At 47.9% G+C, this 13,980-nt stretch overlaps 1 protein-coding gene across 1 annotated transcript; it reads left to right on the top strand.

Annotated features, from left to right (window-relative positions):
* The first annotated feature begins 9,066 nt into the window (after positions 1-9,066).
* On the top strand, positions 9,067-12,631 carry Slc35d3 (solute carrier family 35 member D3). The gene is made up of 2 exons (XM_021221735.1): positions 9,067-9,930; positions 10,861-12,631. Exons 1-2 carry the CDS (start codon positions 9,492-9,494, stop codon positions 11,688-11,690), a joined length of 1,269 nt encoding a protein of 422 aa, XP_021077394.1. The 5' UTR covers positions 9,067-9,491; the 3' UTR covers positions 11,691-12,631.
* Positions 12,632-13,980: the final 1,349 nt, after the last annotated feature.

Below are 13,980 nucleotides of genomic sequence, written 5' to 3'. Positions count from 1 at the left end.
TGACATGTCAATGAGATATGAGCTTTTTTAAAATGTACTATTTGTATGGATTTAATTTTATATTTAGTGTAGCTACAGCTCATGTTCATAAATGAATGCTAGCACAGATTTAAGTTACTTGGAAGTTATCTATTGAGTGCCACATTTGCCTGCCATATATGCTCAGTGGCATTCTCTCAGGATTGCTGAGCTGTTAGCTAGACAGTGCTGTGAGCTGAGTTTGGTTTGAACGCCTTGTATCCACATCCTCTTAGGTACTGGACCCAGGACTTATCTCTCTTAGCTAATCATGGTTTCACACATCTATAATCCCAGGCCTTGGGAAGCAGAGGCAGGAGGATTGCAAGTCTTGGGTCAGTCTGGGCTACCAAATGAGACCCTGTCCATCTCCTAGTCTAAATGAATAAATAAACTCATTAACTTAAAAAATGCCTATTGAACCAAAAGCTTTTGATCCTACAAAGGCTTCTAGTTATAGCCCTTTAAAGTGGCTTTAAATTATACTTTTTTAACATTTAATGAAACATAAATATTGACTGGGAAAGGTTAAAGTTGAAAAATTAGTAAAACAAAACATTCTGTATAGCACTTGTTTGTATGTCAAATATGCTTTATATAAATGGCAGAAATTGTAGTTCTTAAGCTTTTGGGAATGTTAATTTTGTTAATATTTATTTTTAGTGTGAATGTATGTAAATGTGTGGGCGCCACACAAATGTGGTCATCAGAGGACCACTTTCAGGAGTTGGTTCTTAATCTTTGCCCTTTCGCTGATGGAAGCCAGAGTTCCAGCAGGGTGGCAGGCACCTTTACTCTCCGAGCCAGCTCATAAACCCTTAAGGTAGAAGATGGAAAGACCTCCTATGTTCTTGGATTGGTAGAATTAGTGTCAGGATGACCGTCCTACCAAACGCAGTTTACAGACTGAGTGCAGTTCTACTCAAAATCCCACAACATTCTTTACAGAAATAGAAACAAATCCTAAAGTTCATAGGGGGACACAAAAGATCCCTGACCATCCAAGGCAGTCCTGAGCAAAAAGAATAGCCCTAAAGAGATTGCCATACCAGGTTCTAAGCAATATCACAGAGCCATAGTAATAAAAACAGCCAACTGGCACAAAAGCACATGTAGATCCTTAGACCCAAACATGAACGCACGTAACTACAGCTGTCTGTATTTAACAGATACTCCAAAAAGACACACTGGAGGAAAGACGGCATCTTTAACAAATGGTGCCAGGAAGACTGGATATCCAAACTTTTGAGATTTTTTTTTTTTTTTTTGAGAATTAAAAAAAAAAAAATCCTCGTAACAGAACAAAAATGAATTCAAGTACATATGTCCTACATGTTTATGTCTTATCCCAGAAAACACAAGCTGAAGACAGCTGAAGACACAAAACAAAACAACTAAAGTTTAGAAGCAGAGTTGGAGACCAAGAGGAGCCAGACACATATCACAGAGTTGCCGCTGACTGGACCAAAGGTTTGCTTTTAAGCTTTCCAGATTCATAAATGGAAAACATGGTCAGTTATGCAGCTCCGCGCCTGTGGTCTGAGGACCCAGACACTCATCACCAGGCCTGGCATGTAGACCACTTGAAGCATGTTTGTTAAGTGTGTGATGAGGAACACTTGTTTTCTTGGATCTTGGGTCAGCAATACTAGCTCCTTTTGAAGTGGACATTGCTTAACAAGTGGACAGCGGTGAACAGGGAAACTCAGCTCTTCCTTGTGTTCAGCCTCTCCTTGCCCTTGCCCTCCATATGAACTAAGAGCATCTCAACAAAGTGTGTCTCAATTAAAAAAGTGGTCCATGGTGGGTGCTCTGTGTCAGCAGAGCCTGTAAAAGACTAACATTTACAATGAATGCAATTCTTTTCCTCTTTGAATATGAGAGATTATTGTAACAAAGTAATAGACCTCAGGATTTAAAAACTACCAGCTTCCTCTCTCGGCTGAACTACTGATGACTGTTACAGTCTGGGAGAGGAACAGTCATTGTCTTTAGTTGTGTTTTCACTGAAGACCCTACAGGCTACAGCAGATGGTTCCAGACTCATGGTGATACTGGTTAAAGTCAGTGGCTCTCATGAACGAGGCGTGAATGTAGGAAGGTGTGTGGCAGGGAGGAAGGGGAAAAGATGGGAGGAAAATTGGAGGAGTGTGTAATCAGAATGTACATTATATGAAGTTATCATATAACAAAATCAAAGGCTTTTTTAATGATTTTGCCAAGTGTGGTGGTGCATGCCTATACTTTTAGCACTCGAGCGGCTGCAGCAAGAGGGCCACAGCCTGGACTGCAGTGAGTCTGAGGCACCCTGGGCTACAAAGTGAGAGCCTGTTTCAACAAACAAAACGCAAGAACAGCTAAATGTCCCTAGCATCTCCGTTAGTCCATTTCTCCTGTGTGCCTGGATGTGAGAGACGTTTAGACTCTGACCTCCTGACATGAAGGGGTCTTACCAAGTTGGCTTTGGAGCTACTTTTGGAAGATCTAAAGGAGACTGCTCGACAAGCAACAGGTCATGTGTTGTGAACTCTTGGCAGCTTCTGGATGTCCTTCCTGGGGGACATCAGCACAAATCTCCCGACCACCAGTTAGCATCCATCTCATCTGCCTTCCAGGCCGCCTGTCAACCTGCTTGGGACAGGGCAGTGTGACTGAGGCAGTGACCCTTCTTGCCATTGGGGTAGTGTGCAGCATGTCCACATATGCAGGGTTTGTTGTTGTGTTGTTTTTTCTTTTTGTTACTTATACATTTCTGTGTTGGTTTTTTGTTGGTTTTTTGAGCTCTGGCTGTCCAGGGACTGTGTAGACCAGACCAGGCTGGTCTCCAACTCAGAGAGGTGCACCTGCCTCTGCCTTCCCAGTGCTGGGATTAAAGGCGTGCGCCACCACATCCAGCTAGTAAGTATGCAGTCCATTTTAATCTATATTACCCACTTCCTCAGTTTAATCTTTATTACTTACCCTGCCTTCTAAACAAGGAAGCCAGGGTGTCAGGAGTCACAGTACACAGCTGAATAAGCTGAATTGAAACCGGCATAGCTAACTCAAAACCTTTGCCCCTGCCACGTTGTGGGTCTCCCTTTTTGGCCATCAGGCCCATGAGGACAGAGGGAGCAGGGTTTGGACAGCTGTGAATATGACGCCAAGACTTCCGGAGAGACAGCTTCAGTGAGAGGGCTCCACTTTATTATTTCAGGGTTAGGGTATATAAGGGGTTTTAGGGAATGGAGGGAGGGGCTGATTGGTCCTAACTCAGTGCCTAATTATCACACCGTGGGAAGGGCTGAGGGAGACTTATGTGTGTGCAGGAAGCTCTGTGCAGTGCCATCCTCCAGATGAGGTCAGGCACCTGTGCGTAGAGACACTCTCTTTTCAGACAAGGTCAAAAGCTCTGCTGAGAAAGGGAGTCCTCCATTTTGCACTGAGCTTGGGACATGTGGACGACTACCTTAATAGTAGGGTCTTCCAATACCACATGACAGTCTTACTAATAGGATGAGTTGACTTGCTAAAAAAAAGAATTGAGATGTGAGCTCTGGTGGCTAGATTCTGATCATTTTGAGAGAACTGACAGAATTGCATCTTTCAGCCCCCAAAGGGAAGAAGCTGCCTCTGTGCCTGGGGACCCCACAAACCCCATTTTCCCTCTCGATGGGCAGAACCCACATTGCCTTTGTCTTTCACGCTTCCCCAAACGTCTCAGCAGTGTTTTGGCTCTTCCACAGGTGAATCCTTAGTAATTTCTTACCTAACATGTCTCTCCTTAGATGCGCCAATCTACTTAAGTTTTCCTTTTCAACTTCTGTCCTTATGGACTGAATACTGGCTTTCTCCTGCTTTCCCACACTGGAGCTCCCTCCCGGAAGCCTGTGAACCCATTTTCTTTCAGCTAAAATCATCTTGCTTACTAAACCATCAGCTTCCTTCAGCATGAGCAAGGAAGAGTCAAGTTCAACATCAGCTTAGGTCAGCTAAGACCTACATAACAGCTCAGAGCCCCTCTCTACACACTGCACAGGTCACTCACTGTCCTGTCCCTTTACCCCTCAACCCAAGCGCCACTTTCTCTGAGAAATTGCCACCAGTCCTCTTGAGTAGCTGCTTTATTTCTAGTTCTGTACCTTCAGAGCCACCGTCCTGTGTGCTGCTGCCAAAGACTGAGCCAAAATGTAACAGGAGTTAGCCAGTTTTCTCGTAAAAACCCCTCTCTGCTTGTAGGATCGCAGTTCCAGTTCCTAGGCAGACGGCTCAGTCTTCGTCCCTGTCTGTTGGGAGGTTTCTCCAACAACACCCAATATTCACAAAAGCCCGAATCATGCAAGTTTTCCATTCCGTCTTTCCTCAAGCTAGTCTGTGTTTCTTAGGTGTTCTGCCTTTGGCTTGCCAAGTTCTTACTCATCATTTTAAGTTACATGAAATGACTAAAGAAGATTGACAGCAAACTCTAAAATAGCAACCACACAGCAGAGCTAGTGGGGAGAGGGCGTAAAGAGAGGATAGACTTTCAAGGATGCATTAACCCCTGTTGGTTAATAGCCAGAGTTTACTGTTTTATATGTGTGTGAATGCATGTTCATGTGTATGCAGGTGCACGTGCATGTGCAGGCTAGAGGACAACCTCCACCTTGGTGTTTTACGGAGTCTATCGGTGGTCTGGAACTCAGTGATGAGGAAGGCTAGGTTAGTTGACTGATAAGGCCTGGACCTCATCCGCCTGGGTGAGTCTCCCCCTCCCTAGTGCTGTGATGACATGTGTGCACCATCACATCTAACTATATTTACATGGGTTCTGGGGACTAAACACAGGTGTACATGATTGTGAGGCAAGCATTTCTCTGACTGAGATATTGCCCCCAGCCCCGGTATCCAGAAGTTATAAAGAACTCTTAAAAATCAGTAGACAGGCTGGGGTGCTAGTCTTTCTCCTCCAGACAACAGAGGTTTGGCTCCTAGCACCGCTTTGAGACAACTGCCTGTCACTCCAGTCCTATGGGATACAGCACCTTTTTTTGACTTCTTCAAGCAACCAGATGGCACGGGCACACTTGGCAGCAACACACACAATTACTCATAAATGAAAACAATGAATCTTTAAAAAAAATAATACTAGACAACAGAACACAAATGTACAAATGTAGACAGGATACCAATGGAGAGTTCACAGAAGTAGGAAGGCAAATGTTTGGTATGTTTCAAAATGTTCTTCCTAATTAAAGGGAGGCCGCTTCCCCTGGTTTCTGCATAATGCTTTGGAAAGCATTTACTGACACAATCCAGTGACGGTTAACTCGAGAGAGGAGTGCGTGGTTACACTTTGTCTTGGTAAGTGTGATCTAGCAGCACAAGTCATGGTCAGTTCTTCTACAACCCAGCAGTTACACCCCCAGGACTCTCACTAGCTCAGTGGGAAAATGCTTGCCTCCCTCAGATGTGTGAGACCCTGAGTTCAGTTCCTAGTACAGGAAAGAAGAGGAGGGAATTTCTCCAGTCATTTAAGAAAAGAGTGACCGCGGGCTGCAGTTACAGTTCAGTTGTGAAGTACTTACTAGCAACCATGAGAATATGGATCCAGGTAAAAAGTTGCATATGGTGGGCCATGCTTGTAATCCTACCCCTGGACAGGCAGAGAAAGGAGGCTTAATTGGCCTACCATCCTGGCCTAATTAATCTTCAAGCTCCAAGTGACAGAGACCCTATAACAGAAACCACAGTAGGGGCTGAGGTTAAGAGCATTCGTTCTCAGCACCCGCATCAGGAACTCACTACTTGCTAAATTTCCATCTTCAGCAGACCCCACATCTTCCCTCTTCTGGACTCCATAGACTGGTATGCACACACATACTGACACACGTGTACACATATTAAATTGTTAAAGATTAACCTTCAGTGTGCCTGCTTACAACATAAACTCTCTCATATTCTGACATGTGAAAATATGGTGCTGTTAGGGTATGTAGTTGAGAGCCACATGTATTTGTCTTGCTGTATTGCAATTCCGGTAGACAGGGATCAGAAACGAGTTGACTGATTTGTTTTTCTCATGACATTTGGATGAGCTGTCACATGGTTGTTAGGAGGTCTCTATTACCGTGTGGACTCCCCATAGACCATGTGAGGTGTCCATATGAGAGGGAGGGCATTAGACCTTCTTAGAAGTGCTAAAGAGAAAACCCAAGATGGAAGCTCCCAGAGTGACATGCTTGTTTCTGCTAGGTTGTGTTGGTCACCAAGACTAACTTCAGTCCAGTGAAGACGTCAGTAAGGATGCGAATAAGGAAGCAGGACCTCACTGGGAATGGATTGCCTTGAAAGTTGATGACCACAAAGTGCTTTAAAAACAAGCTCCATGTGCATCCAAATAAATGATCTCCCAATTTTCCTTTTTAAGAAGGGTTTGTACATGAGTACGCGCACGTCAAAGACTGAAGGGCAGCCAGCTGTGAGCAGTGTGTGGCATGGAAGCTGGTGAACACTGAGGACAGCCCTTGCTTGTTATTTATAGTTTGTTTTCCTTATCTGTTCTACAACAGATGAGCATGTGCCACATTTACAATTAAAAAGGATAAAGTACATTTAATTAGAACCATACTTCTTTCTCCGGAAGCCGTCTCTTTTCTCTGCTCCTTGTGGAGCTGATGTAATTTCCTTCCTGGAGGTTCTGTCTCTGCTGCTCTTGTCTCTTCCTGGTGCTCCCTCACCCCCCCCATGTGTGCTCCCCAGGGGCCAGCTGAGTGGTCATCCTTGAATCCTCCCCCACCAACTACCTAGCATAAAATAGTTGCTCAGTACATTTGTTGAGTGAATGAACCGACAGATTGATTTTATGCCACTAATATTTATTGAGTAGCTATAAAGATAAAGAACGTGTGTCTAGACCTTTGGTAACTTGATTCCAATTGGTCAGATGGCTTTGTGACCTCAGATCCAAGATCTGGTTCACCTGATCTTCCGAAATATACTGTGATATTTATCTTTTCCTTGACTTTCTTTAGGAACTTACCTAGTAACAACTTTTGTTAGAGATGGGTTAATTTGTTAGGTCCTACTAGGGAACTATATATAATGCAGCAGAGAAAAATCTGCTGTTTCATACCTCGTAGATCAGAAATACTAAGCCAAGTAGTCTTGCCTAAATGAGAATAAGGTAGCTGAGTCAGCCCCCAATCTTCCACCTAATGTTAGTATCAAAAATGGAAGTCATTATAATTGCTGGCAGAAATGAATCATTCAAAGCTAGGGCTGTAGGGGCTTTTCTTTATAGCATTTGCTTATAATAGGATGGCTTGCAGCAGTGGCCCAGTAATTGGAGTGGTCAGGAGAAACGGGAATTTCCTATTGAAAATCTTAGTTAAAAAAAAAAAAGTTCACGTTCAGTCTTGATCCCTGTATATTTTGAATATACCCTTAAACTATACACATAATTTGTATGACTGCTTCAGCCTTTCCTAAACCCTTGTAAACCAGAGCCTCTTAAATAGCTAATCGTGTGTAACCACAGCTTACAGTAATAAAACCGAAGCGTTCCTAGGGGAACCAAAGCCCAAGGGCTACTAGGGGAACCGGAAACTTGAAGCACAGTGCAGCAAAGTCAGCTTTGTGGGATCCATACTTACCTGAGTGCACACCTGTCAGGGACACAGCAGGTGGCTGTGCTGGGCGCTAGCCTAAGCCTGCCTACTGGCTGAGATGGCGCGCTCTCTCAGGAAAGCACCCACAATACAAAAGCTGGCCCATGTGAGAAACTGCAGTGAACCTGGTTCTAATTCCTGTTCCAATTTCTTCCTCCTGCTGAGCTAATAATCCGTTTCTACATCTATACTCTACGGTTGGGTGCATCATAGAAGTGTAAAACCGCGAAGATAAAAGATTTTGAGGAAATGTACCTATGTGCTCAGGCAAGGAGATGTGGTGTTTAAAGGTTTGAAATTCCAGTCGTTAAGAGATGAGACCCCAGTGGCTGAAAGGGACGCGACACAGAGACCACAAACCCTCAGCTTGTCAGCGGAAGCATGGCCTTCGCTATAAATTTCAAATAGCATGAAGAGGAAAAAAAAAAAAAAAAAAAAAAAAAAAAAACGACTGTGCTGGCGATTACAGAAGCCAAGCTAGTGGCTCTTCTCTGCTGAGTTTTCTGAGGGCCAGAACATAACTCCCTGCAAGTGAATTCAGATCAAAGCCTCACTGGGTTGGGGGTGGAGGGGCCTGGGGCAGGGGGGGGGGGAAGCAGTCACAAAAGGTAAAGTAGGGTGGAACACAAGCTCACATTTCACAGTGGGGCAGAGGAGTGCTCTATGGCGAGGGAAAGTGGTACCCACACAATCCTACTCCCCAAAGCTGCCCGTGACTGACTAGCAGGCTGAAACCGGTTCCCTGGAATTCAAAAACCGTTCTCCGGAACATCTGGACAGGGTGGAGTGTCTATGGTTCATCCTTGCGTCACACACGCTCTGCTCTCTCCCTTTCGTCATTTCAGCAGCCCATCTATCTCTCCTTCCCCTCACGCTCCTTCAGGACTAGTACTATCTATCAGCTTGTCCCCGTTCAGTGTCTGCTTTTGCCTATTTTCTCTCCTTGCCTAAATTAAGTGCGTCCCTCCATTCCCACGACCCGATGCCCAGAAGCCATCCTCCATGAAGAAAAAGCTCCTACAGAGCCACGCAGGATCCAAGAACCTTTTCTGGGAGGAGCGAAGAACCCGAGCTCACTGCCTGGCACCAGAAAAGGCCAACTTCGGGGATCCAAAGCACTCCCCAGCCACTGGTTCTTTTAAGGCGCTGGGGTCTAATGTCAGGTGTCCCGCCGCCCTCCAGCACCGACGTGTCTCGTTTCCCGTGCAGCGTTGACAGAGACCGTGGGTGGAAAATCCGCTGCAACTCGCGGGCCACCGGGCTGGGGGCGCCGTCACTTGTTGCGACCAATGAACGGTGCTCAGTGCTGGAGCGTTGTTTCTAATACCGTCTTTAGCTGTGCAGGGGATCCCCCAGCACGCACCCCGCTGCTCTGCCACTGTGGGAGGGGAGGAGGTACCGCGCCCCGAGAGCCGACCCCGGTGGGCGCTGGATGCCCAAGGGGAGCAGGCTCCACCCGCCCCGCGGCAGCCGCCTCAGCAGGTCCAGCCCGCACTCCACAGAGCATCCTTCTGACCCGGGAACCGCACGGGACACAGCTCCTCAGGGTTCCTCACCTACTTCCAAGTCGTGGTCGCTAGGATTCCCGCCACTCCTCTCAGACCCGTCCCCCACCCTTGCCACTTTTCGGAGTCCCCCGCCCCCGCCTCCCGGCAGCTGCGGGGCAGTCGCACGCTGAGCTGCTGAGCCGGGAGGACGCCCGGCTCGAGCTGCCCTCCGCAGCCCAGCCCGCACTCCCTGCACTTCGCTTCGTCCCGCGCCCCCGCCGCCCTCGCTCCGCGCCTCCCCGCCGCCCTCCCGCGAGTCCCGAGCTCCGCCACGGCGGGGTACGGCGAGGCCGGCGCGATGCGGCAGCTGTGCCGGGGCCGCGTGCTGGGCATCTCGGTGGCGATCGCGCACGGGGTCTTCTCTGGCTCCCTCAACATCCTGCTCAAGTTCCTCATCAGCCGCTACCAGTTCTCCTTCCTGACCCTGGTGCAGTGCCTGACCAGCTCCACCGCGGCGCTGAGCCTGGAGCTGCTGCGGCGACTGGGGCTCATTGCCGTGCCCCCCTTTGGCCTGAGCCTGGCTCGCTCCTTCGCGGGGGTCGCCGTGCTCTCCACGCTGCAGTCCAGCCTCACTCTCTGGTCGCTGCGCGGCCTCAGCCTGCCCATGTACGTAGTCTTCAAGCGCTGCCTGCCCCTAGTCACCATGCTCATCGGTGTGCTGGTGCTCAAGAACGGCGCGCCCTCGCCCGGGGTGCTGGCGGCCGTGCTCATCACCACCTGCGGCGCCGCCCTGGCAGGTGAGCGGGACCCGCGCCAACCCCGGTCCACCCAACCCACCCGGTAGAGACCGCGGGGACCACTCGGTGCAACGCCCTTACTGCCAGATGGGGATACTGAGGCAGGGAGGCGGAGAGCTTTGAGTGGTCCTTGGGATCACAAAAGGGACTTTTCTTCTGAGACCCAGCGCAGCCTCCCTCAGCCTTCCAGCCTCCTCCATCAGCCCTGCCCCCCAAGTGTCCCGGCTTCCTCCCCCACCCGCCCCTTTCCTCCCCCACCCGGGTCTTTTCTTGTTCAGCCCCTTCCTCAGGAGGGATGGAGAGTCGCCAGCTCAGAGAACTGGAGTCCAGCCCTGCACTGAGCCGGAAGGAAGGGGGCCGGGAACTTCCTCGGATCACGCGGGGTTGGGGAGCTAGAGGGACGGGAGTGAAGCCTGAGCAACCTGGGCTCGGTACCCGGGCGCTAGGGAGAAGGGACCGGCCCCCGGGGCTCAGGAACAGGAGGGCCGGGGAGGACCCCGGGGGAATCCAGTTGCGGGCAGAGGGGAAACACTTTTTCCCGGGCCGTGCCCTCGCCCGCGCTCGATTGAGGCCGCTAGCTGGGGTTCCCTGTCCCTTCCGGTGCCCACGGGGCGGGAACCACCCGCCCAGGTGGCCTCCGTGCAGGCTTCAGAGACGCCAAGGAGCCTACCCCGAGAGCATCTGATCTCTCCTTGGCCTTCGCCCTGGCTAAAGGAAGACCGGGTACATTAGGTTGGCTTGACGGTCTCGTTTTGACACAGTGATGGAGGCAAGGAGGGTTTCTGTTGGGCACTCGGAAAATTCGTGGGCAGAAGTGGGATGCTAAGGTTTTTTTCCCCCCCAAGGCGACATGCTTCCCGGAGTGGATACCCAACCCTGTGTCTTCTCTTTTTCTTTCCCGCGCTGGCTCTGCCGTCTTGGTGCGCTCAGGAGCTGGCGACCTGACAGGCGACCCCATTGGGTACGTAACGGGCGTGCTGGCTGTATTAGTGCACGCAGCCTACCTGGTGCTGATCCAGAAGGCGAGCGCAGACACGGAGCACGGGCCTCTCACCGCACAGTATGTCATCGCCGTCTCCGCCACCCCTCTGCTGGTCATCTGCTCTTTCGCCAGCACCGACTCCATCCACGCCTGGACCTTTCCAGGCTGGAAGGACCCGGCCATGGTTTCCATATTCTTGGCCTGTATCCTGATCGGCTGTGCCATGAACTTCACCACACTACACTGTACCTACATCAACTCTGCTGTGACCACCAGCTTCGTGGGCGTGGTGAAGAGCATCGCCACTATCACGGTGGGCATGGTGGCGTTCAGCGACGTGGAGCCCACCTCTCTGTTCATTGCCGGCGTTGTGGTGAACACCCTGGGCTCCATCATTTACTGTGTGGCCAAATTCGTGGAGACCAGAAGGCAAAGCAACTATGAAGATCTGGAATCGCAGGCAGAGGGAGAGGAGCGACAGCCAAGTGGGGACCAGTTGCCTTTCGTTATGGAGGAGCTGTCCGCCGAGAGCGTTAATAGCGAGCCAGAGAGTGCGGAGGGGGCAGGTGGCTCCATACAGCAAGGTGGGCAAGAGTCAAGGGGCAGCACCAGAGGGATCTCACTGGTGGCTAGGAGTTCAAGAGCAGAAGGGCATTCTGATGAGGTGGGAAGGAGGTCCTTAAAGGACACTTACTTAGAAGTGTGGAGGCTAGTTAGGGGAACTAAGTACATGAAGAAGGATTATTTGATGGAAAACGAGGCATTACCCAGTCCTTGAAAAAGACATGCATGTGTATGTACATATTACATACAGCTGTTTTGTGTGGCAGAAATAACGTCTAAGGAAGGGCCTCCAGTTTTATTCTGAGGAGTGGGGGTTAGAGACTCAAAAGCTGAAAGGGATCGACAGAGACAAATTAGCACCTATTTATTATTTATTTATTACTTAGTGGGATTTTGTCTGAGGTGCCTCAGAAGGAAGAGACCTGTGCGGGTGCTTAACAAAATCAAAAGTGATTTCAGCTTCAGATTCCTGGACATTCATTTTTTTTGTCTTTATAATCATAACCAAATATCTGCATGTACCAAGAGTTCCTCAGCCACCCCTTCCAAAGATGGCTTGTAGTCATGATGGTATCACTTCATAAGTTCAAAGGTCACATTCAGGGGCACATTTCTGATGACAGAACTAGTTTTTATTGCCTGTTGGGCAAAGAGTATATTGTTGAAATGACGTTTATAAATACACTGAATTGTTTACTCTTCGGGTCATCTGCAATATTGTGTTTACTCGTATTTTTCTTCCTTCTTTTTTTTTTTTTTTTAAAAAATGGGTATTCTATTATATATTGACAGGAAATGTTGAAGTTATTTTGAAGACATGAGTTCTTAGCTTTGATTATGAAGTCTAAAGTTTGTCCTTTGTAATTATATATCTTAAAGGCTGTTTGGGTTCCTTGCTTTATAATATTTATTGTTGAATGCTATAACCTTTTAAAAAACCCGTTTCCCCATGTAAAACTCTCTCGAGCAAACGCAGTGACTGGAATATATTTAGTGTTGACTGTTGAACAGCCAGAGGGAAACAGGCTACTTTGGTCTGCACTGCACACCCCAATCTCTGTTACAAAAAGAACCACTGCTATATTCGCATATTACGATATTTTTCTATCTCTTATATTTGTCAGAAAAAAATAAAGTGTGAGTCTATCTGTAAAGCGACGAAGTGTTAAGTTTGTCTCAGTCACGCTTATATTCTGTTGGAAGGTGCTTTCCATGTATGGGATATAGTGGCTTTGTGCATGCACCAGCACAGTGGGAACTTTCTCCCTCCCCCCCCCCCCGGGATGACTTTGAACTTCTGACCCTCCTGCTTTTCCCATCCCAGTGCTGAGATTACCAGCATGGGATGCCCAGTTTAATGTGATGCTGTGGGCTGAACCCAGGGCACACACTCTACCAACTGAGCTACACTCCCTGCGGCCACTGAGAACTTTCTAAATTACCTATGGCAACTGAATTTAAAATAACCAACCAACCAACCAACCAACCAAACAAACAAACAACGACAAAGAATTTCCAGAGAAGAAAACTATAAAGAGATTAAAATATCATCTCATATTGAAGAAGGAAAGCCTCCCATACTAGATGCCAAGTAGAAATTGAGATAAGATAAACAAAAGGGTACAGAGAGGTCCCCTGACATGGAGCCTGCTCTCGTCAGCCAACTTCTTCCTGAGCGACTCAGATAGTGGCATCTTCCTTTTTTTTCTGTCACTTACAAACATCAAAACAACCTAAAAAGCGGGAGCAGAGGTTGACTTTAGCTCCTAAGCGGACTCTACCATCTGGGACTCAAATGGGATCGTGGTTATCATTAGTCCATGTTACTGCTTTCCCCCAAGCAATCACTTGCTTCCAGGAGTGCCACCAAAATTCGAGGGCCTTACATAACAGAAGTTAGAAGTGGATGACCAGATATTATAATGGCTTTTTGAAAAATAAAATAAAAAGCACTGATTTTGCTATTAGCAGGCCAGAGGGCCACGTCCTGCTACATCAATATCAAGCTGAGACGTGATGGCGAGCAACAAGGCCGAAGGGAGCCTGGGATGTCTCTTTATCCCACCAGTAAAGAATAATTGTTTTTTTACTGAACGAAATTCCCTTTTGGCCACAAATGTGGGTTTGCACATATTGCAAAAAGATGAACCCTTTCTTGCCAACAAACTTGATGGAACATTCTTTTAGAATTCATGAGAAAAATAGACAGGGGTTATCAGGGATTCATAATTGTGGGGGTGGTTAGTCTCAAATCTGTGGTAAACTCAAGCATGGCCCCCTTGAAGTCTTCAGGTAGAATTCCTCCCAGAATTCTTTTTTTTTTTTTTTTTTTTTTAAAAAAAAGACTTATTCATCTTATGTATATGAGTACACTGAAGCTGTCTTCAGACACACAAGAAGGGGGCGTCAGATCCCATTATGGATTGTTGTGAGCCACCATGCTGGGAATTGAACTCAGGACCTCTGGAAAAACTGCTCTTAACCACTGAGCCATCTCTCCAGCC

Source organism: Mus pahari, chromosome 21 (assembly GCF_900095145.1).
Source record: "Mus pahari chromosome 21, PAHARI_EIJ_v1.1, whole genome shotgun sequence".
NCBI lineage: Eukaryota > Metazoa > Chordata > Mammalia > Rodentia > Muridae > Mus > Mus pahari.
This window is presented reverse-complemented; position numbering and strand designations above follow the sequence as displayed.